Source organism: Nipponia nippon, unplaced genomic scaffold (assembly GCF_047370975.1).
Source record: "Nipponia nippon isolate SJK-2023a ecotype South Korea unplaced genomic scaffold, ASM4737097v1 scaffold_2, whole genome shotgun sequence".
Taxonomy (NCBI): Eukaryota; Metazoa; Chordata; class Aves; order Pelecaniformes; family Threskiornithidae; genus Nipponia; species Nipponia nippon.
Window position 1 is genome coordinate 131,500,202 of NW_028262336.1, and position 27,327 is coordinate 131,527,528.

Sequence of the window (27,327 nt, forward strand, 5' to 3'; positions counted from 1 at the left end):
CCCCGCCCCGGATGCTCCCCGGCCGCGCGCGGCGCGTCACGCGGCCTGCGCCGGGCTGTGCGCTCGCGCTTCCCGTCGCTTCGGCGCGGCTCCCCGGTGCGCGCGGGATGGGCCGCGAGCGTCCGCGCGCCCCGCGCCCCGCCGCCGTGAGTGACCCCCGGGACCCGCCGGGTGTCCGCGCGGGCGGGGCCCTGGCCCGGGCGGGCTTCGGGGGCGAGGGGAGGCGAACGCGGGGGCGGAGGCTGGGACGCGCACGGGGCTCGGCGGCGCCGGCGGGAACCGCCTCTCCCTCCCCGCGGAGCCCCCTCGGCGCCGCCTGGCCCCGCCGTCCCGGCCGGGTGGGCCCGGGCGCTCCTCGGCGCGCGGTGTCGGTCGGGCGCCAGCGCCGTGTCCTTGTCCCGGCAGGTCCAGGGCACCGGCGGCAGCAGCGCCGTCAGCAAGTGCTCGGCGGCGGCGCGGGGCTACACCCAGGACCGGTTCCTGCGGTTCCTCGTGGGGCGGCGGCGGCGGCGGCGAGCCCCGCTTGTGCACCGGTGAGGAGCGGGCGCTGCGCGGGGCCGTGGCTGCCGTGGCTGCCGAGCCCCGGTGCCCGCGGCGGCGTGGGGCTCGCCGCCTCCCCCGCGGGCTGCAGCGGGGCCCGGTGGGTCCCCGCGCCCCCGGAGCTGCCCCTTCGGTTTAAGGCCCGACGCCTTCAGCTGCGCGGTGGGGAAGCGCGCGTGGTGACGGGTGGGCAGCTTGCAGAGCGCTGCCTCTCGGCAGCGTAACCTTTTGAGACTGCTGGTATAATTTTACATGGCTTATGGGCAAAAATTGAAAGCTTTGTCCTGAGTAAAATACATCACCGAACTGGTTCCTACCTCCAGTATTCAATGCTGCTGAAAACTACTTTAGATAAGATTTGAAAACTAGCGTACTAAAAATGTTAGCACGTCAATAGTTTTCCCATTAATTCTCAAGAACGTTACAATTTCAGTAAGGTATTTGGTGGCTCAGGGAGACGGTGTTACCTTTTGAATCAGTCGTGTCTGACCGGTAGGTCTTCTCCGGAACGTTGCAGGACACGAGCGTGAACGTTTTGATGTGAATGTGTAGAGGGTCCTGTGCCGATACGGTAGTGGAGTTTACGTAATGTGAGGCTAGTAGTTTAATGCAATCAAAAGGACTGAATTGCCAAAGGCGTTTCATTCAGGGGAAGGAAAAAAAGAGCGGTATTCAAGCAGAAGCTTGCAGGCCTGTGAAGATGAGTGTTGCCCATCAATCAGGTCAGGAGGCTGAGCCTGTGTGGACTTGTCAGACGACACTGGCATGCCAAACTAAAGTCGTAGAAAGGGTTATGTATTGCAGTTGTCAACGCGGTCGTGAATTTTGGGACATCTTAGAATATCTAGTAAAATCTGCAGTCCTTGAGAGGCGTGGGGATGATAACATGCTTGTTAAAGGGGGTGATGGGAACTGGTAAGCCTGTTGGGGACACGATGAAACTAACTAAAAGAGAATGCCAAGGAAAAAGAGGCACCAGTCCCTGCCAGACGAGGCAAATGGTAAAACACTTTCCAGGAGTTAGACTTACTTAGTTCTATTCATTCAAAAAACAGAATGAAATTCCTTTCCCGACTTTGCTTCCCTTCCCTTTTTTTGTTCCCCTCTCACTGCATTTGCACACGTTGTCATTCATTTTGTTACGCCCGATAGCCCCTTGCAAGCAACGGAGTTAGTTTCATATTGTTATGGCATCTGATTTGGAGCAGGAACTCGGGTGTTGGCCATTCACATTGCAGGGGAGCATCCTAACTGTCTGGATTCGTACTTTTTCATCCAGTGAATGTTTGTTTATGCAAAACGGAATAGGTCCAGGCAGGATACCTACACGTTTTCTCTGGGTTATCCATAGTCTTGTTGGTTAATACACTTAGTGAATACAGGAGATCTGTATGTATTAACAAGCTCTAGATACGACAGAATCATCAGACGTCTCCCAGTGCAGGTCTATAAATGTGGGGTTATTGGGTAGAAGCTGAGAGAGAGAAAAAAATCAGTTTTTTTTTAAAGGGAGGATGCCAGTACTGGGGAAATAGGGTTCCTGGACAGTGATTACAACTGAACTTCATTCCACAGGGGTTATTACATCCGCACCCGTGCTGTAGATCACTGTGTTCAAGACTTCCTGCTGAAGACCCAAAGCCACCCTAGGACACAGGTGCATTTTCTTTGTCTGGGTGTACTGACAGTTTCCACTACGTGTGTGAAAAGTCTTTTTGGTATCTTGGCATGGCAGTAGCTTATTAATGCATCTATTGTGATCTTTCCCAGAAGAGCGCAGAGAATCTGACTGGCACTACTGTGGCTGTCCGTTTGTTACTTTGACAGAAATATCTGGGAGGGGGCAATACCTACACAAAATGCTTCTACCTCTTGCAGGAGATTGCCTGATTCTGTCACTCTGCAGATGATGTTATTGAATATTTTTCACACCTAGCTAGATGCTCAAGATGCTGCTACAGTTGAGTATAACTTTATCTGATACTTTCTCTGTAGATCCTCTCTTTAGGTGCTGGATTTGACTCCTTATACTTCCGTTTGAAGGACATGGGTCTCCTGCACCACACTGTGGTATATGAGGTGGATTTCCCAAGTGTGGCATGCCAAAAAGCTACTCTGATCAAAAGAACGAAAGAGTTGTCGGCACTGGTGGGAGATACTGGAGGCGAAGGATTAGGTATGATATTTATGGAAGGTTTTCTAGATAGTAAATGTTTAGAAGAAGCAAACTTAGTTTCAGCCTTTAAAAAATGAGATATGATGGTAGAGGAACTATGAAGTTGTAGATGAAAAGCATGTTCATTTTCTGTAAAAATTTTGGAACAAATAAACCATAGAGATAACAAGAAGATGTATCGCTGCCAGAATGGACTTGTCAGGAGCAGATTGTATCAAACCAAGTTCACTTTCTTTCTGTTACAATTTCTGAAGTACTGGGTCCAGCTTTGGGCTCACTAGTACAAAGACAGCAGCAAACTGCAGCATGTGCCGTGAGAGGTCACGAGAACGATAAAGTGGTGGAGCACATGACACAGGAGGGGAGTCCCTGGCTCCTGTGAGCAGTTGAACAAGTCTTAGTGAGTAGCTCTTCCATGAGCTTGTTCAGTTTCCTCTTGATTCCATTCGCATTTTTAATATTGGCAGCATCCTGTGGGAAAGAATCCCACATAATGGGATAATGTCCCCAAATAATGTCCATATCAATAATCTTCAAGCACTTCAACTAAAAGAGTTGGGAATACCCTGTTCTCTGTGTCCAGAGGGCAGTAAGTGATGGATAGACAAGTTAGTTGTTAGAAGAAATTAACAGGGAACACTGGGATGGGCTTCTGAAGAAGGTGACTTTGCCTCCAGTAATGGATGCCTTTGAGAACAGCGTAGATTAGCAGTTCTCCTCAGGACATTGTTGGATTGCACTGGTACAGAGACATAGAGTAGGTGATTTCTAAAGGTACTTTACAGTTTGGTTTGTTCATGATTTGGTTTTGGGTGCAACAAGTCAACAAGCTATAGCTTATGATATTCTTATGGAGTAGAGAGGTATGCCACGATAATGCTTGCAAGTCATGAATTGGTACTTATTTCTGAGAACGGCGATCTGTGAGACTAGTCCTGGTGTTTGCAGAGAGCTAGCACGTGCTGGTTCAGGATTCAATGCCATTTTACAGAAGCGAAATCTGTTTAAAAAACAAACCAACCCCTAAATACTTGAGAATGGTTTTATGGTTGTGAGGCAAACCATTCAAATTCTATCAAAGCAATGGTACTTTCTTAGCCTAAACTGAAAGGTCTATAAATGAGAGCCCTTAAGATTTGATTCCGAATTATAGTGGTTCTATAAAAATGTTACAGTAAATATGATAAAGTTTTGTTGTTACAGGAAATGTGATAATTCTATGAGTTATCTGTAGGTGAAATTTGCATTAGGAATAATGGAGTTTTAGATCTGCATTTAATGGGTCGCTTCGTGACACTATCCCTTTATGGTTCATTTAGTGATGGGGATTTTCTTGTACATGTCCCAAAGAAATTGAGTTGATGGCCACAGCCTTGTGAGCGATTGCCTGTGGGGTTGATTTTTCTGTTTGTCCCTTTTGGTCTCAGTATTGCATCAGCACCGTAGTGAGATTGTATCATTTTTGTCTCCCAGGAGTCATTACCTTTTCTGGAGAGGATTATAAATTACTGGGAGTGGATTTATCAGAGCTGTCTGAGCTGGAGAGAGCCCTGGAGGAAGCAGGACTGGACAATGAAATCCCCACCCTCTTCATAGCAGAGGTGGTGCTCACCTACATGGAAAATAGGAGGTCAGCTGAGTTTTCCTCTGTTAGCTAGGTGGTAAAATGAAAAGAACAGGGTTCTTTGTACGTATGTGACCTGGGACTGTGAGACCTGCAGTCTTATAACTGAAGCCTCGGGAATTCAACTGCCAAACAGTTCCTTACATCAGAATTGTGATGGGGTAATTAATGATTAATGACATCCTAAAAGGGAGGGGAAAAAAAGAAGCAGCAGCAAAAGCTCAAAGGAGTGATTTTGAAGTTTTTGTTTTTCTCATCCCCTGAATTCTCTGCACGGATGGGGGAGGAGATGTTCATAAGTCCCCAGCACAGGATTCTCTTTTGTGCATTACCTCTGTCAGGATGCCTTAATAGCATGCTTTATGGTGTTGCAGGAAGATCTATTGCATCTGCCATATGATAGGTAGGCCCTCGATTATTTAATTTCTTATGCACAATCTGCCTGACAGGTCAGATGCCTTGATTCAGTGGGCAGCAGAGCATTTCTCTCAGGCATGCTTTCTGCTGTATGAACAGATGCACCCAGAGGACCCCTTTGGACGTGTCATGCAGCAGCATTTTAGCCAGCTGAACTCTGCACTTCATTCTTTGGCACAATACCCTGATAGTGAGGCACAGCAGAGGCGCTTTTTTGAAAAGGTAAGTACATGCAGCTCTAGGGCACACGTGAAGCGTAATTTGCCTGGGAAAGATTGTAACATCAAATAATTTTGGAAGTCATCAGCTGTGTCAGTTACAGGTTGAAACAAACAGGACCAAGGCTGAGATGCTGCCTTCTCTAGTAGCATGACTAGTCATTTGAAGGTCCTTCCAACCAACTTGCAGCCTAGTTTCTGGTGTGGGATTAAGGCAAGATGGGTTCCTCTGAGACTTTTGATATAACAAATTAAGTTCTTAAGAGCTTTACAGGTAAGAGATCTATCCTTACCAGATTCTGGGCTGCTGTTTTCTTAAGACTGCTAGACAGTCTTAAAGGCTTATGGAGGTGTTTAATTTAGGGTCTTTGTTTTCTTGTGGGAAGTGAGTCTCTACCCTTCCAGAGGTAATAATTTTCAGGGATTTCTGTTTTAGGGCTGGACTGAGTGCAGTGTCATGGATATGAATGAGTTTTTCACCCGTTGTACTCCAGAAGATGAGCAGCAAAGAGTGCAGGCTCTGGAGCCTTTTGATGAATATGAGGTAACCCTCCTTTACTCTGAACACCAGTGACCTGGCTTTGATATGATAAGGTGTTTGCAATTTCTTGTGGTCACAGTTCTGTAGAAGAGCTGCTGAGGCATAGGCGTTCATGTAGCAGAAAGGATCTTGAATCAGGCTTAGTTAATGCAGAGACTGCAGGAAGGTCCATGTGAAGCTGGGGCAAGTAGCATTGGAAGAAGACTGTCTTTGGTGTTAGAGAAACTTCTTGTTCCTTCCTCAGTGAGTGGTCTCTCGGGGAGACAGTCTTAGCATAGCAGACTAGCTGGTGCTATAAAAGATGTTGCAGATGCTAAAAGTTTGCATGGGTTCAAGGGGCAATTATTTTAATGAAAGAGAAATCCATTGAGAATTACTGAATACATAAAAATACACCTGATGTGAGAGGTTCCTGACTGCAAATGGTTGGGAGCATTCCTGGGAAAAGTAGGTGCGCTTGTCCTGCTGTCTTGCATTTCCGAAGGCTATTACTGTTTGTCATTGTTGGATGCAGGTTACTAGTTTTGGATATTTTTTGGTCTGGCTTTGTACAGCCATTCCTGTATTAATGACTGAAACTTAACTATGCCTCTATTATTTGCCATTTTTATGTTAACTGCTGGCAAAGTTTACCACTATTTGAAGTCTAGAAGAGAAGTCAAAGATACTGAGTAACTTCTGAGATAAATATCCTGTAGGATACTTACTAGAGGTTTCCCTTTTAATTTTGTGGTTCTCTGTTTATAATTATCTCTAGAAATCTAACAGCCTGCAGTATGAAAACAGTTTAATGTGCTTGCATTTATTTTGCCAACATGCAGGATCTGCTCTGCTATATGAATGCAAAAGTGATGACTGAAAGATGCTGGCAGATTTGCCAACTGGTGTAGAAATGTCTACAAGAATTACTGTAGATAAATACGCAATTGCCCATACAGTGAGAAAGTAAAGACTTTTTATCATTTTCCTTATAGAGGAGGTTAACATGTACGCAAGTCCAAGTTCAAAAATGTGCATAGGAGTAACATATGTGATAACAGAGAGTTCTACAATTAGCCTTTGAGATGAAGTAAAGTCCAGGTCTTACTGGAAACAAGTCTGATCGAATTAGATAAGAAATGTAAAATACACGCTTAGTGCTGAGAGCAACTAATTTTTAGAATAATTTGCCTAGGGACAAATAGCGGATTCTTCCATTTTCAGTATTTACATTGAATTTTGGATATCACTTTTCAAAAGATGCTTTTTGCTTCTGGTAGAAGTTGGGGCAATGATGCTAATATTGTGGCTTCTTGTGCCTTTTAAATTCATGTTCATACCTTCTAGTCACATAGTTGGCTGAATATATCCCACCCCATGGGAATGAACGTACTCAATACCCTAATGGCCATAAAAGCCAGGATGGACTCTGGTATTGCTGCTGACTTCCTGTGCAGTCCTCTTGCTTGTGCTTCTGCCTCTGAGTGATTCCAAGGCCAGACTGGAAATCATATTTATGTATTATCGGCCAGCAGAGACCATGTTGCACCTTTGAACATTTGTGATTTCTTTAGGATCACTTATGTCCGTGACCTTTAAGAAACCTTAGTCCCTCTGGTATACAGCCCTCACTCTTTTCTATGATCAGAACTGGGAAGCATAAAGGGAAGCTGATTAAAAAAAAAAAAAAAAAAAAGTTCCTCATGAAACGTATAATTAAGCTATGGAACTCCTTGCCATAGCATGTTACAGATGATAAAAGTTTATGTGAGTTAAAAGAGCAACTGGATAGGTTCATGGATGAGAAATCCATCAAGGATTGTTCAATCCAAAGACACAGCTTCTTGCTTACAAAATCCCTGAGCTGTAATTTTTTGAAGGTTGGGGTGAGGAGGATGTTTGCACACTTGCTCTTTCTCAGATTCAACTTTAGTCTTCTGATTTTAGCCACTGTTGGAAACAGTGCTAGGCTAGGTTGGTCTTTGATTTGATTACCCTGGCCATTCTGAGGTCCTTACTACTGCTTGCTCTAAGATTTTGAGGGGGATTGTTTATTTTTGTTTTTATCTTTGGGCTTGCTACAGGAATGGCATCTGAAATGTTCTCATTACTTTGTCTTGACTGCATCAAAGGGGATGGAACCTTCCTGGACTCCATTGTTATCCAGTATGACAGGTACGTACTGACTAGTTTTTGTAGTATTCTTTTATCTCATGCAGGCTTCTCTGAGAGGTTTTAGGAGACAGTAAAACCCTGGAAGGAACAGATGGGATGCTGCCATCTGAGTAGCTTTCTCCATCCTTCTAACAATGGTTCTGCTGTCCATAGCAAGGCCAGGGCCACATCCTGACTCCGGTGGTTCTTATCGGTTTCGTTCTTTCAGTTTATTGAACCTTCCAGTCTGAACAGCTCTTCCTTCTGTTTATACATGGGGCCCTCCAGTGCATGGCTGCAATGCCAGTCTGCCCTGCTCCTCCTCCTATTTTTGGGATCCCACAGACTCTCCCTTTTCAATTTATTCCCACTTGCCTCCATACATGGCTCTCTGAGTCATTCTGTCCTTCCAGCTCCCAAAAGGTTGTTATGTTTTACTTACTGCACTGTGATAGTATTGTCCAGCAGAGCACTCAGGAGCATGTCACGAAGTTTGTGCTTTGTTTTGTTATCCCCTGTGGATGGAATCGTGCATGTAGTATTTCTGTTTCTGAAATGCTTTTAGATCTGTATGTTGCTTTTTTTAGATGGGAGAAAAGTGGTACAGCTGGGGAAAAGCCAAGACCAAGACTGTGTTTCCATGATAAAAAGGACTTGGCAGCAGTAGCAGTCCAAGAAATTCCTGCTTTTGGCTGCTTCCTTCCTTTTTCAGGGCGGAATGCAGAAGGTTATTTTTAACCTGTTTCACATCACTAGTCTTGTTCACAGTATAGCACCACAAGTAGTTCTCTCTGCAATTGAAAGTCGAAATCTGTGTTCTAAGGAGCAGGAAAAGCAGCTGGAAAAGGATAAGTCAGGATGGCATTCCTTAAGCCAACAAGGCCACCGAATGCATTGTGTTGTATCTTGATTAGATCTGAAAACGTGTAGTGAAATCGAAGCTAAATGAATGTGGATGTGGTTAAATATAATCTGTGATTGTCACTGGTCCTTGTGTTAAAACCTTAAAGGCTCCTGAACGCGTAGGATCTATCCATAAGTTAAAAAAAAAATTGACATTTGCTTAACTGATACTAATACAGTGAAGACACTTCATTCATTAGAGACAGGAATAAGGTCTTTCTGCTGCTGTCTCTGTTGTATTCAAAACTGATAACAAGAGCCTTCAAAGTCTGGTAAATTATCCATGCTTAGATATTTTTTACTGGGAATGGCAAAAGGTATGTCTCAAATACCAGTATGTGCCCCCAACTATCCTCTCAAATAGATCTGGGTCCCTGTTCAAGAGAGTGCAAGTACTAAATCTTCCAAACAGAGTACAGTAAGTATGTTTTCTGAAATTAAAAAAAAAAAAAAAATCTGTCTTAAAAAGACCCATCTGTAGGAAGACAGTTAAGCCTAAGGAGATGAAATTTTTTACTTCATCAAGCAATAGAAAGTAGGGTATTTTACTAAACAGCATTCAGCACAGGCAATTTTTCTGGGTATGGCATACAAAAAATAGTCTGAGAGCTGCTTCTCCTCCACCTCATCATCTCTTATAACACCAGAATAAGGCACTTCCTTAAAACAAAGAAGATGCAAATCAGAACTGATTAAAAGAAAACAATTTGTACAATGCATAGGTGAGCTAGAGTCCTGTGTTGAAAGCTTGTTTCATACTAAGGGATATAGTATTTAGAGAGAAGATATTTAGATAACTGAAAATATTCTCTTAGTAGGACCCTTGGAATTAACAGAGATTATTTGTCATGCTTTAGAACTTTATTTCAATGCTTTTGTGAAGGTAGGATCAAAATCTAGCAAGAAACTTTGAAATCCAGCTTCTAGGTGTTTGTCCTTTTTCTGCTGTTCTTTGCTATTTAAGTAGCCAAATCTTGTCTTCATCAGAAAGGTACTCCTTTTGAAGGTATTACAGTGATTCCTATCTTGCTACAGCCATTTAGGATACTCCAGTCTCTTAGCCAGTCTTACCTCCACCCCATTAAAGCAGTCTCGGAACTGTGTCAGGAGTTGAGGGAGCAGTGAGCAGAAGCTGTGAAAGTTGGCACAGGGGTAGTTTAAACCATTACAGCTTAATTTCTAGGGCATGTCGGATTGTCTGTGTGCTCTGTCAACTTGCTTCACAATTTTTTCTTCTTGAAAAGCTGAACAGACTTGCTTAATCTCTCATTTAAAATGTAGTCCTTCGTTCTTTTTGTGCATAAGTTCTTTGGTTCTCTTTGACTCACAGTTCCTCATCGTGATGGTCCTGCCAGGATAGCTGGGAGTGTCACTGCAGCAGTGTGTGCAATGCACTCTGAAACTTCTGGCCTGAGACGATACGGTCACCACTCTGTTCTGATAAAACCCAATGTGATTCTCACCACTGGAGGCTTTGGTGAGGAGGATGGACAGCACTGCCGTATGAGAAATTTTCATGTGCTAATTAAGCACGCAGGCTACTGGAAAGCTGGCTGTGCAAAAAAGGAAAATCCTGATAAAAGATGGGGTGAGTTTGCATACTGATGGCAAGTGTAAGTGCGATGTTCTTGTGCTAACAACGAAATAACGTCTAGTGGAAAAGTGATGTCACAGCGCAATTATGTTGGCAGTCAAAGAGATCTCGAAGGTACTGAATGCTAAGTGCCGGGTCCTGCACTCGGATCACAAAAACCCCATGCAATGCTATAGGCTTGGGGAATAGAAGCTGGAAAGCTGACCAGCAGAAAGGAACCTGGAGGCGTTGGACGACAGCTGACTGAATATGAGCCAGCAGTGTGCCCAGGTGGCCAAGAAGGCCAATAGCATCCTGGCTTGTATCAGGAATAGTGTGGCCAGCAGGACCAGGGCAGGGATTGTCCCCCTGTACTGGGCACTGGTGAGGCCGCACCATGAATCCTGTGTTCAGATTTGGGCCCCTCACTGTGAGAAAGACAGTGAGGTGCTGGAGCGTGTCCCAGAGAAGGGCAACGAAGCTGGTGAAGGGTCTGGAGCACAAGTCTTGTGAGGAGCGGCTGAGGGAGCTGGGGTTGTTTAGTTTGGAGAAGAGGAGGCTGAGGGGAGACATTATCGCTCTCTGCAACTGCCTGAAAGGAGGCTGTAGTGAGGTGAGGGTCGGTCTCTTCTCCCAACAAATGATAGGATGAGAGGAAACAGCCTCAAGTTGCACCAGGGGAGGTTTAGATTGGATATTAGGAAAAATTTCTTCACTGAAAGAGTGGTTAAGCATTGGAACAGGCTGCCCAGGGAAGTGGTTGAGTCCTCATCCCTGGAGGTATTTAAAAGATGGGTAGATGTGGCATTTAGGGACGTGGTTTAGTGGTGGACTTCGCAGTGTTAGGTTTACGGTTGGACTCAATGATCTTAAAGGTCTTTTCCAACCTAAATGATTCTATGATTCTATAAATTTCATGGGAGAAAGATCAGTGTGAACCATGATGTTTTGTATCTCTACAGATGAGCGGTTGTACCATACTGTGTCATGTCTTTCGAACAGTCTGGCCCTGGTGGTAGGAGGGCGAACATCCCCATCAAGTGCAGGCTTGGGAATGTTGTGGTTGAAGTTCCCTGAAACCTGTAATGCCTTGGACCCAGACGACATTACAGTGGAGCTTGTAAATCTGCAGCCTGCTGCTGAACCAGCTGCTTTGCGTTGGAGACACAGTACAACTGAAGTAATATTCAAAGGTAAAAAGCCTGGAAAGAGTGGAAATGGCTGTAGGTATGCAGAGGTATACAAATTCCAGAATATATGGGGCAGGCCTGTCCAGACGGTAAGGTCTAAAAGGCAAATCGTCATGATATAACCTTACTTTTTATGTAGTACAGGCTATACAGTTAATGTTGGTGCATTGTATTCCTTTGTCTGAAACAACAGCTTTTTGCGGAACATTTTGGAATGAATGTGATCTTGATAGATTCATCATCACTTTAGAGAATCCCATTACATTTCATAAAGAATTTGTTCCAGTGGTGATTTTTTTCCCCGGGCTTAAAGACTTAAGGCTTACACTTCGTTTGAATGTATTTTTCTTGCCGTATCTACCCAGTTCTTGTTGTGCCTTTTTTGTTTGTCAAGTCCAAAAGTATTTGTGATAGACTTTACTAAATCTGACAAAAGGGAAAGACTGAGCAGTCTCAGCTGAGTTTCCTGAACTGAGCAACTCAATTGGTTGATCCAACAATTGAGCAGGATTTCAGTTATCTATTCCATTAATACATGGTTGATTCATTACAGAACCTATGCAACAGATACCTTGTGATAATGACTTTTATTATAGATGAGCTGCAATCTTGTTAGTTTTCTAGATGTAGGGCAAGAATCAAAAAATACATATGATTGTATAGTGCCAAAAAAAGCTCATAATGCATTTTTGAAAGTGCTACAATATATACTTGCAACTGCAGTTTGGTTGGCTCCCCTCTCACAAACACACCTACCCACAAATGAAAAGACTCATTTCCAGCTCTTCGTGTTTAAGGTGCAGGATGTGGCCAAACAGGCACATTGACCAGCAACCTGTTGACGTGACTAGCCCTTTTTATCCTTTTATCCCTCTATCTTCCTGTGTTTGTACCTCCCCAAATCACGTAAATTCATCCCCTTTCCTGCCTCTGGTTCCTCGCCTGAACACTTCATAATAAGTCTTATACAAACTCCAAATGCTCTTCCCCTGCATCTTATAATGTATCCCATACCCCTAGGCAGTACCCCTTCAAAGGTGTTCCAGAGAATTGCTCCTGTTCACTCATTTGGGTGCGTTTCACAGCTGGACAATGGGGCTGACAGTTCTCCTGGGACAGCCCTGGGAGGAGCTGGGACAGATTGTTTCTATAAGCACGTAATTGAGGTTTTGCCTGCACACCTGCCACTGCCTCTCTGTGCTGCTCTTGTGCGTGAGGAAATGAGCCTTTTATGGCTTGCTTGCTCTCCTGGGATGCGTCTGGAAGTAGCTGAGGCAGGACATTATTTGGGTTCCCCCACCTTGTTTTGCCTCTGTGCTCCTCTGTGGGTGTGCAGGTGAGCTTTTTAGCAGGTAACCTAGCACTGCTAGTGAGTGAGGCTTTGTAATGATAAACAGATGCTTAAAAGAAAAGCAAAGCAAATGTTAAGAATTCTTAGCGTTAAGAATTACTAGTAAAGGAACGAAAACCAGGATGGAGAGTACTATTCTGCCATTATGTAAATCATAGAATGGTTTGGGTTGGAAGGGACCTTTAAAGATCATCTGGTTCCAACCACCCTGCCATGGGCAGGGACATCTTTCACTAGATCAGGTTGCTCAAAGCCCCATCCAACCTGACCGTGAACACTTCCAGGGATGGGGCATCCACAGCTTCTCTGGGCAACCTGCTGCAGCATCTCACCACCCTTATAGTAACAAATTTTTTCCTTATATCTAATCTAAACCTACCGTCTTTTAGTTTAAAACCATTACCCTTTGTCCTGTCACTACAGGCCCAGGTAAAAAGTCTCTCTCAGTCTTTCTTATAAGCCGCCTCTAAGTATTGAAAGGCTGCAAATGCTAAATGGGTAAATAAAATTTTATAAATAATACATTGGGTTTTGTCTTTCTCAGACTGTATTGTATCATCTTATTTTTGCCTTGATTTTGCTTTGTAGCTGAAGTAAGTGACCAACACTTGTGTTATTTGCGTAGTCCATTACGAAGAAATGAGCTGTCAGGGCTTAGTGCAGTTAACACACATCCTTGACATCTGCCCAAAGTACTTTTGCACCTTTTGTACCTCCTTTTTCAGGCTTCTCCAGATTAACTCCTACACACTTAAATTATCATTATCTCCCTTTTATATGAACAAATACACATTCTTGCTGTTTTATGAGGATTTATCTGTTTTCTTGGGATAAATAGATGTCATTGTGTTGCTATGATTTATGTACTTAGGATTTTCTAGTTTTATTAGTTCTACAGGTGTAATCTTCCATTGCCTAAATTTTCATGCCTTAAGTCCATTAAGTATACAAAAACCCATGTTTTCTCCTTTTGCGTTTGAGACTATAGTGTGTGATTTCCATTCACACCTTAAACATTCAGAAACTACCTAATTTAAGTGGATGATGGGGGTCTTCTGAATGACCACAAACGTGAAGAATACAGCTTCTTAGTAAAAACATTTAGTCTTTCCTGTGTCTTATAAAAGATTTAGATACAAGAGTAATTCCTGTATTTATGAAACAATTTCTTGCTTGTCTGGAAGTGTTCGTCAGGCTGCAGGATGTCTTTGTATAAATAGTGTATAAAACTTCTGCCTGACTGCATTAATTTCTGTCCTTGGTCAGCTTCCCTTCTGTGCAACAGAAATTTTTGCTTTTGTGACATACCAGATTCTGACTTCTCTTTTCACCTGGTTGTCTTTTTCCATAGGTGAGAAGTACCTGTTTCTGTATGGCGGCCGCTCTGCTGTGGAGCCTGTGCTAGGGGATTGGTATTTCCTGCACACTCAAGAACTTTCCTGCACTGTGGTAAGAAATTAGGGAAGCCCCGGGGAGTGGAAATTGCCTTCACTTCATAGGTGCATGCTGCTGTATTGGAAGCCCAGCTAAATCACAGTGGTATTACCGTACTGAAGTGGATGGCATTGGCAGTACTGTCACACTCCATGGCGATTAGAGTTAGAGCTAACTTCTAAACACCTTGCTATTTAGTGGAATAGTCTTCACAGAGTAGTTGAGGTTGCAAGGGACATCTGGAGATCATCTAGGCCAGCACCCTTGCTTAAAGCAGGTCTAACTAGAACAGGTTGCTCAGGATACTGTCCAGTTGGGTTTTGATTTGCCTCTTGCCCTGTTGCTGGATACTGCTGAGAACATTATGTCCCTGTCTTCTTTCATCTCTCCCATTAGGCATTTATACATGTTGATAAGACTTCCCTGTGAACATTCTCGGTCACTGAGGCAAGCTGCTCCGGTGCCAGCATGATCCGCAGCAGATGCTCTAGCATGGTGTGCAGGGGGGTTTCCTCAGGGGAGGGCAGAGATGGGGCCAGGAGCAACTGTGGCCAAGCCCCCCCCACCTATAAAACAGACCCCTAGGGAGCACTAGCGACCAGGAGCACTGCGAGCAGGGCAGGCAAACAGGGTGTGGTGCGGCAGTTTGCACGGAAGGGCACTGTAGCTTTGGTGGCTCGAACAGGGAGCAATGGTGTCTGCCCAGCAGAAGGCTATGTCTGCAGCTGACGCAGCTCCCCTGGCAGAGCTCTGATGGGAACATGCTGCCACCCAGGTGTCAGGCTGCGGGGTGTGCCCTACTCTTACGCCAGTATGGGACAGCAGTAGAGGGTACACCTGCGGGAGGTGTGCCCAGGTAGAGGAACTCCTCAGCTTAGTGGCAGAGCTCCGGGGGGAAGCAAGTAGCTTGAGGAGTATCAGGGAGTCTGAGAAGAAAATTGTCTACTGGAACCGCACCTTACCTTCTCTAGGACAGACCTGCCAGGCATACAGGGCACGTGATATGAAGGATTCCCTGTCCTCTCTCCGCCACGCAGAATGCGTTGACTTAAGGGATAGAGGAGAATGGTGACAAGTTCCTGCCTGGTGCAGCAGGCGCATCTCCTCTGTGACTACCTCACCTTTGCAGGTGCCCTCGCATAATAGGTATGAGGCTCTGGAAGTGGAACCAAACAACGATGAGGATGATGGTCCATCTAGGTTAGACATGTCGCCAAGGTTAAGTTGACCTATGCCCTGCATCAAAACCACTTCCGTTAAGAAAGAAAGATGTGTCATTAATATGGGAGACTCTTCTGAGGGGAACAGAAGGCCCAATATGCCAGCCAGACCCACTTCTTAGGGAAGTCTGCTGCCTCCATGAGGCCCAGGCCAAAGATGTTACAAGAAAACTTCCTACCCTGTTATGGCCCTTGGATTATTATCCATTATTGCTTTTTCATGTAGGCAGCAATGAAGTTGGTCCAAGGGCAATCAAGAGAGGCTTCAGGGCCTTGGGACGACTGGTTAAGGGTTCAGGAGCACAAGTAGTGTTTTTCTCTTTCCTTCCAGTTGCAGGGAGTGATGTTGACAGAAACAGGAAGATTCAGCTGATCAATACCTGGCTCCATGACTGGTGTCACTGGCAGAATTTTGGGCTTTTTGATCATGGGTCAGTGTACACGACACCAGGCCTGCTGGCGACAGACAGGGCGCACCTTTCTCAAAGGAGGAAAAGGGTCTTTGCACAGGAGTTAGCAGGGCTCATCGAACAAGCTTTAAACTAGATTTGAAGGGGGAAAGGGATAAAACCAGGCTCACTAGTGCTTAGCCACAGGATGGCATACCAGTGCTTGAGGGACAGTGTGCTAGTGAGGTCCTTCAGTGTGCTGCACAATGTGCTGAGTACACTGGAGCACATTATACTAATGCGTGCAGCATAGGGAATGAATAAGGAGCTAGAAGCTTTGGCCCAGTCCCAGAGCTACAACATCGTTGGAATAAGAGAAACCTGGTGGGATGAGTCCTGTGACTGGTGTGCTGTGATGGATGGTTATAAGCTCTTCAGGAGGGATAGGCAGGGCAGGCGAGGCGGGGAGGGTGGCACTGTGTATAAGGGAGGAGTTGGATTGTATGGCACTTGCAGTTGGCAATGACACGGTTGAGAGCCTCTGGGTAAGGATTAAGGGGAAAGCAAATAAAATGGATGTTGTTGTGGGAGTCTACTATCGACCACCTAGCCAGGACAATGACACTGATGAATTATTCTATAAGGAATTAAGGAGTATCTCTAGATCAGCTGCCTTTGTCCTTATGGGTGATTTGAACTTCCCAGACGTCAACTGGGAACATCATACAGCGGACACAAACATGTCCAGGGAATTCCTGAAGCATGTTGAAGGTACCTTCTTGGTGCAGGTACTAAAGGAGCCAACTAGGAAAGACGCCTTCCTAGATTTGTTGTTTGTAAGCAGCGAAGGACGTGTGGGCGAAGTGGTGATTGGTGGCTGTCTTGGTCCCAGTGACCATGAAGTAGTTGAGTTTCAAATCGTTGGCGATAGGAGAACTGCCAGCAAAACTTCGACCCTGGATATGGGGACTTCGGACTGCTGAAGGAACTAATTAGTAAGGTCCCCTGGGAATCTGCTTTAGAAGGCATTGAGGTTCATGAATGCTGGTCACTTTTTAAGAACCATCTCTTAAGAGCACAGGAGCAAGCAATTCGAAAGTGTTGGAAGTCAAGCAAATGGCGCAGAAGGCCGGCTTGGCTGTGCAGCGATCTTCTTCTAGAACTTAGGCAGAAAAGGAAAGTATATGGACATTGGAAGCAAGGACAGGTGACATGGGAGGACTGCAGGGATGCTGTTTGCCACTGTAGGGAGAAAATTCATGTGACCAAAGCTCGATTAGAGTTCAAGCTGGCCAGTACTGTAAAGGATGACAAAAAGGTCTTTTTTTAAATATGTTAACAGCAAAAGGAGGATCAGAGAATCAGAGATAACATTGGTCTGTTACTTGATGAGGTCAGTCACCTCATAAATAGGGACATAGAAAAAGTGGAGACTTCAATGCCTTCTTCGCCTCTGTCTCTAACACCGATGGAGGGCTCTGGGTGTTCCAGAACCCACTGTTGGAAGACTGTGACTGGGGGAATGATAAATTCCCAGCTGACTCTGAACTTGTTCGAGACTTGCTGCTCTAGCTGGATGGATAAATTCATAAATCTATGGGGCCCGATGGGTTTCATACCAGAGTACTGAAAGAGCTCGCTGATGTTATTGTGGGACCTCTTTCCATTATTTTTCAATGGTCTTCAGAGTCTGGAGAGGTCCCAGTCAACTGGAAGCGGGCAAATGTCCCAGTTTTCAAGAAGGATAAGAAGGAAGACCCTGGTAATTACAGGCCTGTCAGTCTCACTTCAGTGCCTGGTAAAATTATGGAGGTTATTCTGGGAGTTATTGAAAAACACTTGAGAGACAACACAGTCGTTGGTCATAGCTAACACGTGTTCATGAGGGGAAAGTCCTGTTTAACTAACTTAATTTCCTTTTATGACAAGGTCACTCATCTAGTTGACCAAGGGAAGCCAGTAGATGTGGGTTTTTTGGATTTTGGCAAAGCTTTTGATACTGTTTCTCACAGTATCCTTCTGGACAAAATGTCCAGCATACAGCTAGACAAGTCCATAATACAGTGGGTGAGCAATTGGCTCAAAGAGTTACAGTAAATGGAGTTACATCAGGCTGCCAGCCAATCACCAGTTCCACAGGGCTCAATTATAGGGCCAGTGCTCTTTAATGTTTTTATAAATGACCTGGACGCAGGAGTCAAATGTACATTAAGTAAGTTTGCTGATGATACTAAATTAGGAGGAGCTGTGGACTCCCTCGAGGGTAGAGAGGCCTTACAGAGAGATCTGAATAGACTAGAGAGCTGGGCAATCACTGAACGTATGAAATTTAACAAGAGCAAGTGCCGGATTCTGTACCGAGGACGGAGTAATCCTGGTTATACGTACAAATTGGGGGACAGGAGGCTGGAGAGCAGCCCCGCGGAAAGACATGTGGGGATTTGGGTTGATGACAAGTGGAACATGAGTCAACAGCGTGCCTTGGCAGCCAAAAGGGCCAACCGTGTCCTGGGGTGCATCAAGCACAGCATAGTGAACCAGTCGAGGGAGGTGATTGTCCCGCTCTACACTGCACTGGTGCAGCCGCACCTCGAGTACTGTGCAGTTTTGGGCGCCTCAATATAAGAAGGACATCAGACTATTAAAGTGTGTCCAGAGGAGGGTGACCAAGATGGTGAAAGGTCTTGAGGGCAAGACTTAGGAGGGGCAGCTGAGGTCACTTGGTGTGTTCAGCTTGGAGTAGAGAAGGCTGAGAGGTGACCTCATCGCAGTCTACAGCTTCCTCGGGGGGGGCAGCGGAGGGGGAGGTGCTGATCTCCTCTCTCTGGTGACCAGCGACAGGACACGAGGCAATGGGATGAAGCTGTGTCAGGGGAAGTTCAGATTTGACATTAGGAAAAGATTCTTCACTGAGAGGGTGGTTGGTCCCTGGAACAGGCTCCCCAGGGAAGTGGTCATGGCACCAAGCCTGTCAGAGTTCAAGGAATGTCTGGACAATACTCTTAGTCATATGGTTTAGTTTTAGGTAGTCCTGCGAGGAGCAGGGAGTTGGACTCAATGATCCTTATGGGTCCCTTCCAACTCAAGATATCCTCTGATTCTGTGATTCTATGATGCTCTTCTTGAGGGCAACCAAGATGGTGAAAGGTCTCAAGAGCGAGACTTGGAGATGCACATTCATATACATGCAAGGTTCAGGGAAAATACAAACGCACTGGTCCCTCCTCCAGCAGCTGGCATCCAGGCATTCCAGCTGCTGGCACTGAGATTCTCACTTGATTCAGTTGCCCTGGGCACCCAGGTAATTGCATCTGGGACTTGCACAGGTCCTGTGACCTGTGGTGGTCTTGTCCCAGTTGTCTGGCACTGAGACTTCCACTTGCTCCACAGGCCCAGGGGTGCTTACATCCCCAGTCTGACTCCAGTTCATTGTCCCATTCACTCACACTGGCCTCCCCAGTAGCTGGCACTCTGGACACAAAGTCTTTGAGAGCCATGAAGATGATCCCAAGATCTGTGGCCCTTCCAGCTCCTGATGCCGAGACGCTCACTTGCTCCAGTTGCTGGCACAAAAGGCCCAGGAATGCTTTCCCTCCCCTGCTCTGACTCCATTTGCTGGCTCCATATTCACTGATGCTTGTCTCTGCGGTTGCATGCACCTAGTGCTTGCATCACTCACATGTATGGGGTAGGGAGGGATATTACACAGAGACATAGTTAAGAAATGGTCTAATCAATAAAAGAGATTGGGGTGCAGAGCTCAGTCGGTCAAGTGTACTGGCCAAATCCTCTTGTTCCTCACTTCCCCCTTGTCAGTTGCAAAGTCCAGGTTGGCCCTCTCCAGAGCTATGCCTGGAGTTTCTTAATGGCCCGTGGATTAGTGATTGGAGATCTTTGGCGTTGTCTCCATTATCCCATGTCTATCAGGTTTGTGTCTGTGTGGTTTTGTTGATCAGTTTCCCCCTTCACTCATTATTCCATTTGCACTGAAAGTAACTGTGATTCAATAAACTTAAAGAAACAGATGCTCTCGCCCTCCACTGACGCTTTGAACTTCTTTTATGGAAGCCAAATCAACTTCATCTCCGGTCCGCAAAAATACAGAAACTAATAGTAACAGACTATAAATATCTGGAAGATAATTGGGAGGTAAGTGACCACCACCAAGAGTTCAAGAAGTAATTTGTTTAACATTATTTATTTTTCTATGGCATGGCAGTAGATTTTGTCCTGAAGAAAGGGTATGTATCATGACTTTAGTAGGACTTAGATGCATCTTGTGTGACACTTTCATAATGTACTGAGAAAACACGATTTAAACGTGAGTATTGCAGGGTAGTGAAAAATTATTTGGAAATCAGACTTTGAGAATATTTAGAAATCACGCTCTGTGGAAATGGTGGTGTCCCACAGAATCAGTCCTGGGGTCTAATTACTAATGACAAGAACGATGAAGCAAACAGTATTTATATTATAGAGGCAGTTAGTATCAGGCAGAGTAGGCTCAATAGTACGTTAGTGGACAAGATGAAAATTCAAAATTACTTTGACATGGAAGAAATACTTGTGGAAAACTAAATTGCAGTTAATTAAAGATAGACTGAGTTTTTAAAATAGTGCGTAGCACAATTATAGGGTGAGAGACACATAATTACAAGAGATCACAAGCTAAACATGAGTGAGCAATACGCTATTGTGGAAGGCCTATACCGTGAGTTCAGGTATGTAACTAGGAATGGTATCTGTAAGACACGTGAACTGGTCCTTCTCTTCAGTGCTCTTAATCTCAGCAGGACCCTTGTAAAATACCCAAAGCTGATTCCTGAGAAAAAGAGGTGGACAGGATGCAGTACAGCTCTGTAGAGGTATGCAGCGAGACTGACCAGACCATGTACCTTGCAGGGGAAGATTTTGAAAGACTTGCAGCTATTGAGTCTGGAGAAGATTCAAGATGGAAATAAATCTTCAAATATGTAAAATACAGCTGCAGAGAGGACAAACAAATTATTCTCCATATTTACTTTGAGTAGAACAAGGAATCTATAGAAAGGGGAACTTCAATTTGACACTAAGAAAAGCTGTTAATTGTGAAGATAGTAAAGTGCTGCAATAGACTGCCTAAAGAGGGGAGAAATTCTTGTCACTGCAGACTTTCAGAAACTATTAAATAACCATCTTTAGTGCTTGCATTAAAGGTTTTCTTTCTGCATATTAGTACTACAGTTCAGCATGTTACCTTGCTCTGTGGCTGCAGCCGCTGATCACCTGCTTTGCTGGTCACTGCATTAGTCCGCGCGTTTGTAAGCTTGTGGTTCTCAGGTGCATGTCTTGAACAGAAAGCAGCATGCAAGAATGCAAATAGTTACCTCTAATAAACGTGCAGAAATAAAACCCCCTGAAGACTAAATGATATTAAATATACTGCGGGCCGGAGGAATATTGGAAAAATACTGGAGATAGTGTAAATGGAAACACTTCTACTTAGCCCTAGAGGAACATCTGTCGGTTGGGGTTTTTTGATTGTTCCCTATCATGCTTACTCTGTTCCCCTCCAGCAACTGTTCCTATCCTATGGCAGGAAAGAACGTTACATCCCACAGGACATGCAACAGAAAGAGATCGTTTAAGAGCCTGGACGTGAGGAAGACACTTAGCTTGGCAAACTTCAGCCTTGGACTTATGTTTTCCTAGATTCCTGTTGAGGGTCCAGTACCAGAAAGCCGTCACTCTCACAGTGCCTGTAGCTGGAAAGGAGGAGTGCTAATTGCAGGAGGTCTGGGAGCAGCTGAGCAGCCCTTAGGTTCAGTTTTCTTTCTGAGGGAGCTTGAACATGGCTTTCAGTGGCAGATAGTAGAGACACACCCTCCTCTCATCCCAAGGTAAGCAGAAGGCATTCAGCAGTGAATCTTCGGCCTGTCTCTGCACACCTCTCATTAATTAAGTTCAATCTCATTTTGAACTCACAGGTATTCACATACTGCACATGTGCATGATGGAAAACTTCTGCTTGTTGGTGGAGTGTGGTTTCACTCATCCTCTGTGCCAGGCATCACTGTCATTGACTTAGTTACTGGTCTCTGCTTGGACTATGCGATTAATGTGGTAAGTACTGAAATTTTTCTTTCAGGGTAAAAGTGTTGTGTGAAGGAACGTGGTAACTTTAGGGCTATTCCCTGAAATGGAGTAGGGAATGCAAAGTAGGCAAATTTGTGAGTGGAATAAACATTCCCTGTTTGAGGTAGAATCTAATTTTGAAGTGCTTTTACCAGCCTAGAGAACGTAACAGTGTTAGGAGAGGGAGAGTCTGAGTGGGCAGAAGAGTGGAGGGCACGGAGCTGCTCTATTCCAGGCGGGGGGCGGGGCGCAGAACGGAGACGGGCACAAGCATAGTCATTTCAGGATGTCTGTGGAAGAAGAGAACAGATCAAACCAGAGCCTCAGTTAGTCTTTATGGAGGTCTGTGGTATAATTTCATTAAAAACTTCATGGTGGAAATTGCTGTGTGCTATAGCTGCTTCCTGAAGTACAAGAAAACAGCATGGAAATACTGGAAATTCCACTTAAGCATGAGAAAACTTTTTACTGTAAGGGTGATTGAACACAGAACAGGTTGTTCAGAGAAGCTGTGGTGTCTCCATCACTGGAGATACTCAAAACCTGACTGGGCAAGGCACTGAGCAACCTGCTGTAGTTGAGCCTGCTTTGAACAGGGGTGGTTGGACTAGATGATACTCAGAGGTCCCTTCAAACCTCAACTATTCTGTGATTCTCTTCTATGATTCAGTGAAGAACAATCATACAGGTGATGTCACATAGCAGGATTTTGGCATACTCTGGGCAAAACTTAGTGTAAATCCGTGAGTAGCCCTCATCTGTGATAATAGTGCCTGGAGTACAAGACAGACATGGACCTGTTGGAGTGGGTCCAGAGGAGGGCCACAGAAATGATCAGAGGCTTGGAACACCTCTCCTATGAGGAAAGGCTGAGGAGTTGGGGTTGTTCAGCCTGGAGCAGAGAAGGCTCCAGGGAGACCTTACTGTAGCCTTTCAGTACTTAAAGGGGGCCTACAAAAAAGATGGGGACAGACTTTTCAGCAGGGCCTGTAGTGATAGGACAAGGGGTCATGGTTTTAAACTAAAGGGAAGTAGATTCAGACTAGATAGAAGAAAGACGTTTTTTACAGTGAGGGTGGTGAAACACTGGCACAGGTTGCCCAGAGAGGTTGTAGATGCCCAATCCCTGAACGCATTCAAGGTCAGGTTGGACGGGGCTCTGAGCAACCTGATCTAGTTGAAGATGTTCCTGCTCGTTGCGGGGCAGGGGTTGGACTAGATGACCTTTAAAGGTCCCTTCCAACCCAAATCATTCTATGATTCTATGAGAAAGCTTCTGTTGGTTGACAAGTTTTTATTTATCTTTTATGTAAAGAAACAAATTTCTTTAGATATCTGTACATATGGATCCTGTCCTCGGTGAAACTGGAATTTGTGACTGGTCTGTTTTTTATAATAGGCAGTATGTGTGCATCTGGCTGACCTTGCAGCATTTTCCTGAGGGCATAAAGCATGAAGTATGCTTAAATCTAGTTTAGTTTTTTCTTAGTCTCTGTAGCAGAAGTTATAAGTGGCCTAGTATCCTTTAGATAAAATAGGCTATTCTTGTTGGATAGTGGTGAGGATGGGTACAGTGATAATAAAGTTCTATCTAAAAGAATAGAACTTTTTTATTTACATTGAATAAGTGGATGCAGATGGATTGGTAGCTGCCTTTGCTTATGAGCTGTTTGCTTTGACTTAGGTGAAACTCTGTAGGCTTTTGAATCTACCAGTACTGTGCTAAAGTATTGATAGTACTGTACAGTGTGTGTGGATTGGTCCCAAGTTTTGAAAGACTGGAATTGTGAGTGATTTTCCATGCAGTACTAGATACTATTAGTATTACTGCTTTGATACATGCATTAGAAGGTGATGGCGCCAAAACCATTGTCTGGCAGCTTTCTCTGTGCTTGAAAAAGCCATGGAACAGTTATCATGGGCAGATATATCTTTCTCCAAGAATATAGACGAGGGTACCCTCATAAAAGCTGCCTTCTGTCTTGAGCATTTTACAAGGGAAGCCTCTACAACCTGTCCTCTTCAGATTCCAGTGGCCCCAACAATAACTGAATTGCCAACACAGCAGTTTTGTTACTGCTACAGTCTGTTATTTGCAACAAGTGTCTCCAAGGTTCACTTTCCTGAGCTTTCAAATATTGGAGGTCATCATGAAAGAGCTTCTCTTCAGATTGTCAGATATACAGGTTATAAATCAGATGTTTTGTGGACCTCAATGTGTAATTATATAATGTAGGCTGTCTCCGTTGTGAAGAGGGCATGACTGTTCATTGCTGCTTCTGATGTAAGTACTAGGAGACATCGAAAGAAGCTGGCAGGCAATATGCTTCAGAAGAGTACTTCATATGAAACATAGTTAAGCTCTGGAACTCGTTGTCACAGAACATGAATGCCAAAGGTTTACATGGATTCAAAAAGTGACTGGCTATGTTCTCGAAAGGAAAAACGTTAAGGTTCAGGGAGTACAAAGACATTCTCTTTCATTAAAAAAATCACTGAACTGCAAGTTGTTGTGTGGGTGGAGTATACTAGAAGAGTGTATCATCGTTTCCTTGTTCCTGTGTTCTCTAGCTATCTATTTTTGCCCACATTTGTGGGTGGTATAGCGGACTAAACGGTCCTAGATGGGACCCAGTGTGGCTGCTCTTAACTTTCTAATGAAGGTACCGTATGAGATATCTCTACAGCATTGTATGAGGTACACGTGTTGAACTCCTGTATGTTCAATATCTCCTTTTCTTTTTTAGGAGCATCTGGAGTGGCCATTAATGCTACACAATCATAGTAGTGTCTTTCTGCCAAATGAGAAGGAGTTGTTGCTTATTGGCGGTGGTGGGAACTGCTTCTCCTTTGGGACACACCTGAACCCAGAGCCTGTCTTGTTGAGCCTCAGCAGCATCCTGACCAGCCACTGACTGGCACCAAACAGGATTGAACCATGCTGCTGCACTGTGGTGAGGCATCTGTTCATTTGTATGTCCAAGACCAGCAAAATGTTTCCACAAAGGTTTTGTATCCAGAATGCATTTGTAAAGGTGGGATAAGGAGGGACAGTTATGACAAGGGGTTGCATAACTCACCTGTCTTTTTTTTTTTTGTACTGCTCTTTGCATTGCTGTAAATAAAGTATCTCAAAAGTAGCTCTGTGATGATAGCAGTAGTCCTTAGAGGTGAAGTGAGGAACAGTGCTGTGTACAAAAGGGACATGACTTTGCACAATGCTGACTTGAAGGTATGATGAAGTCACTGAGTCAAAAAGCCCTTGGAAGTGTTCAGTCAAACAAATAAGTGAAAGGAAGTGTATCATAGGTCATACTTGAATGTTTTCAAAAGGTCACGTCTAGTCTAGATATGACAAACTCATGCTCCTCTGATTCTTGCTGCTAGCAGCTCAGACCCTGCTAGTTGTAGCCCTTGCTTGTTTCCTGGGAGGGTGGTGACATACCAATAAAAGAGGGGCGGAGGGGATGCTACATGAAATCACAGCTCAGCCCCATTGCTAACATTTGAACTCTTCTTCTATGCCTGGGAAGGTGCCATGGTGAGGAGACCGTGCTTGCAACACAGTGAGCACGATGTTCAAACTAGGATGATGTTCTTGAGAAGAGACATACACTTCTGTCTATATGTATTTTATATAAGATGACCAAAGTGGTTCAGGGAGGTTTTTGTTTTGGGGAAAGCCCCATGGAAAACTACTAGCGAGAGACTCCTTAGAGTATAAGCTAGAAAATGAGAAAGGGAGATGTCTAAAGCTATTGCAGTACCAAAATTGGTTGAGGCTGCTGATTGGGATCACATCTGTAGGCATCCAAAAATCAGATTGCCTTCTGAATTCTTCAATGAGAAGAGGTGTCTATAAACCTGTGAAATTAAGGAGAAGCTGCAATAACCTCAGTGGATCTTCATGGCTTCTGCTGGCTGTGGTAAGGAAAGAGGTACGCAAAGCAAAGTGCCTTTGAGAGCACCTGCTGGGCCTGGAGTGTATCCAAGGAGCTGGCAGACACTGGAGCAGGAGCAGGCCCTGCAGTCACTCGGCTCCATTTCCCATCAAGCTCCCTCCTCCTGCAGTTGTGAATGGCCAGTATCCAGGATCTGGAGGAGACTGGGGATGTCCCGTGACTTGGCAGGGCCTCAGGTGGGAAGCGTGTAAATAAAAAAGATGAGAAGTGCAATTCATTGAGGCGTTCGGGAGGAGCCAGAGGAAGAATTGCAACTTGATGCGCTTGAACGTGGTCTTCCTGCTGCAGAAGGCACGTGAATCAGGTTATGCTAGGAACTGCATTACGAATCCATGAAGGACTTCCTAGTTTGTATCCCCAGCAGTCTATGGAATTAACTCGGGTTATAAGCTGGATCACCTCTATTCCTTGTTGCCCTTTTCTTATGCTAGAGGTCCTGCTGCTTTGTGTCAGGACAGGATGCAAAGGTAAGAAAACAAAAGATGCGGAATGGGTTCACAGAAGTAGTGTGCTGGAGCTAGTTTTCTTTGTGATCCCAGTAAGAAAAGCACTCAGACTGTGTTAGGTATTGAGGTGCAGCACGACGCAGGCTTGAAGGCCAAGCTTATTTGCCACATAGCACAGCACCAGGCCTGCGCCTTCTCCAGGTTAACTGTTAAATGGATCACTAACTCCTGCACAGTATTACTCTGGTTAGGATCACTACCATTACCTCTCCCTTTGACAGCCAGCATTTGGCTGTGTGTCCAGATCTTAGGTCTTGGTTCGATAGAGGGCTGGCACGACCCATTCAGTCACACTGCTGAGGTGGTGAATGACCAGAGATGTGAAATTTTCTTGCAGGGCTCTAGTCTTAGGGGTAGGGAAGAAATGCAGACAGGTGAGAGCAGGATTTTCCTCTCAAACATAAGATCTGAATCCTATCCCCAAAGGGAAAAGTGTTTGGAGGGCATGGCGGGGTGGCTGACAGCTAGTCGGTGACTTGCTACACCACAGGCAGGAGCAGGAGCTGGCCCTCCCTCACCAGACACGAATGCTGGTCCATTAATGACTCTTAAGGTGTTGCAAGAGAAGGGGCAGTGTATTGGCACTGAGCCCCACAGCAGACTTATTGCCAGATGTTGCTCATGTGCATTAATAAACAATTGCTTCATTCTTTGTACTCCGGTCTGTGGTTCCTGCAGTCCCTTTAGCCTTGATAGAAAGTGCCAGGAGACCGTGGCCAGGAGCAGGAGGGCTATCCATTGGGTCTGAAGGGGTGGAGGCTGGTCCCAAGGTCTCTTGGAACCTTTTGGGGTGCCCGGGGATTCCCGGAGAGCCCCTGTGCTGTTTATGTGGCTGTGGGGGATTTCCTTTGTGTTGCCATGCCCACTCAGGGCTGTTGATGGCATTTCCCATCACCCTCCAGAGCTGCGTGAGGTCCCCAGGCTGCTCCTCAGTTTGCCTGCAGCAAACAGGTGTCCCCCGCGTGTCTGAGGCTGAGGTCTGGGTGGGTCCTTCTGGAAGATGGGGTTTTGACAGGAACAGGGAGTGCCTGCAACT

The 27,327-nt window shown here is 45.1% G+C and overlaps 1 protein-coding gene across 3 annotated transcripts; it reads left to right on the top strand.

The window, feature by feature from the left end:
• Positions 1-33: 33 nt before the first annotated feature.
• Positions 34-26,947, top strand: LCMT2 (leucine carboxyl methyltransferase 2). Of its 3 annotated transcripts, XM_087757977.1 has the most exons (14): positions 34-146; positions 406-533; positions 2,116-2,197; positions 2,536-2,716; positions 4,190-4,346; positions 4,790-4,979; positions 5,412-5,519; positions 7,580-7,670; positions 9,883-10,140; positions 11,088-11,318; positions 14,018-14,115; positions 21,401-21,588; positions 21,676-21,811; positions 24,571-26,947. In XM_087757977.1, the coding sequence occupies exons 1-14, from the start codon at positions 108-110 to the stop codon at positions 24,736-24,738; spliced, it is 2,055 nt and encodes a 684-aa protein (XP_087614103.1). In that variant the 5' UTR covers positions 34-107; the 3' UTR covers positions 24,739-26,947. The 3 variants fall into 3 exon arrangements, with proteins under 3 accessions (XP_087614103.1, XP_087614105.1, XP_087614104.1); XM_087757979.1 differs by lacking the exons at positions 21,676-21,811; positions 24,571-26,947 and adding an exon at positions 19,728-19,858 and having other exon boundaries at positions 21,401-21,527; XM_087757978.1 differs by lacking the exons at positions 34-146; positions 406-533 and adding an exon at positions 2,419-2,500 and having other exon boundaries at positions 2,584-2,716.
• Positions 26,948-27,327: the final 380 nt, after the last annotated feature.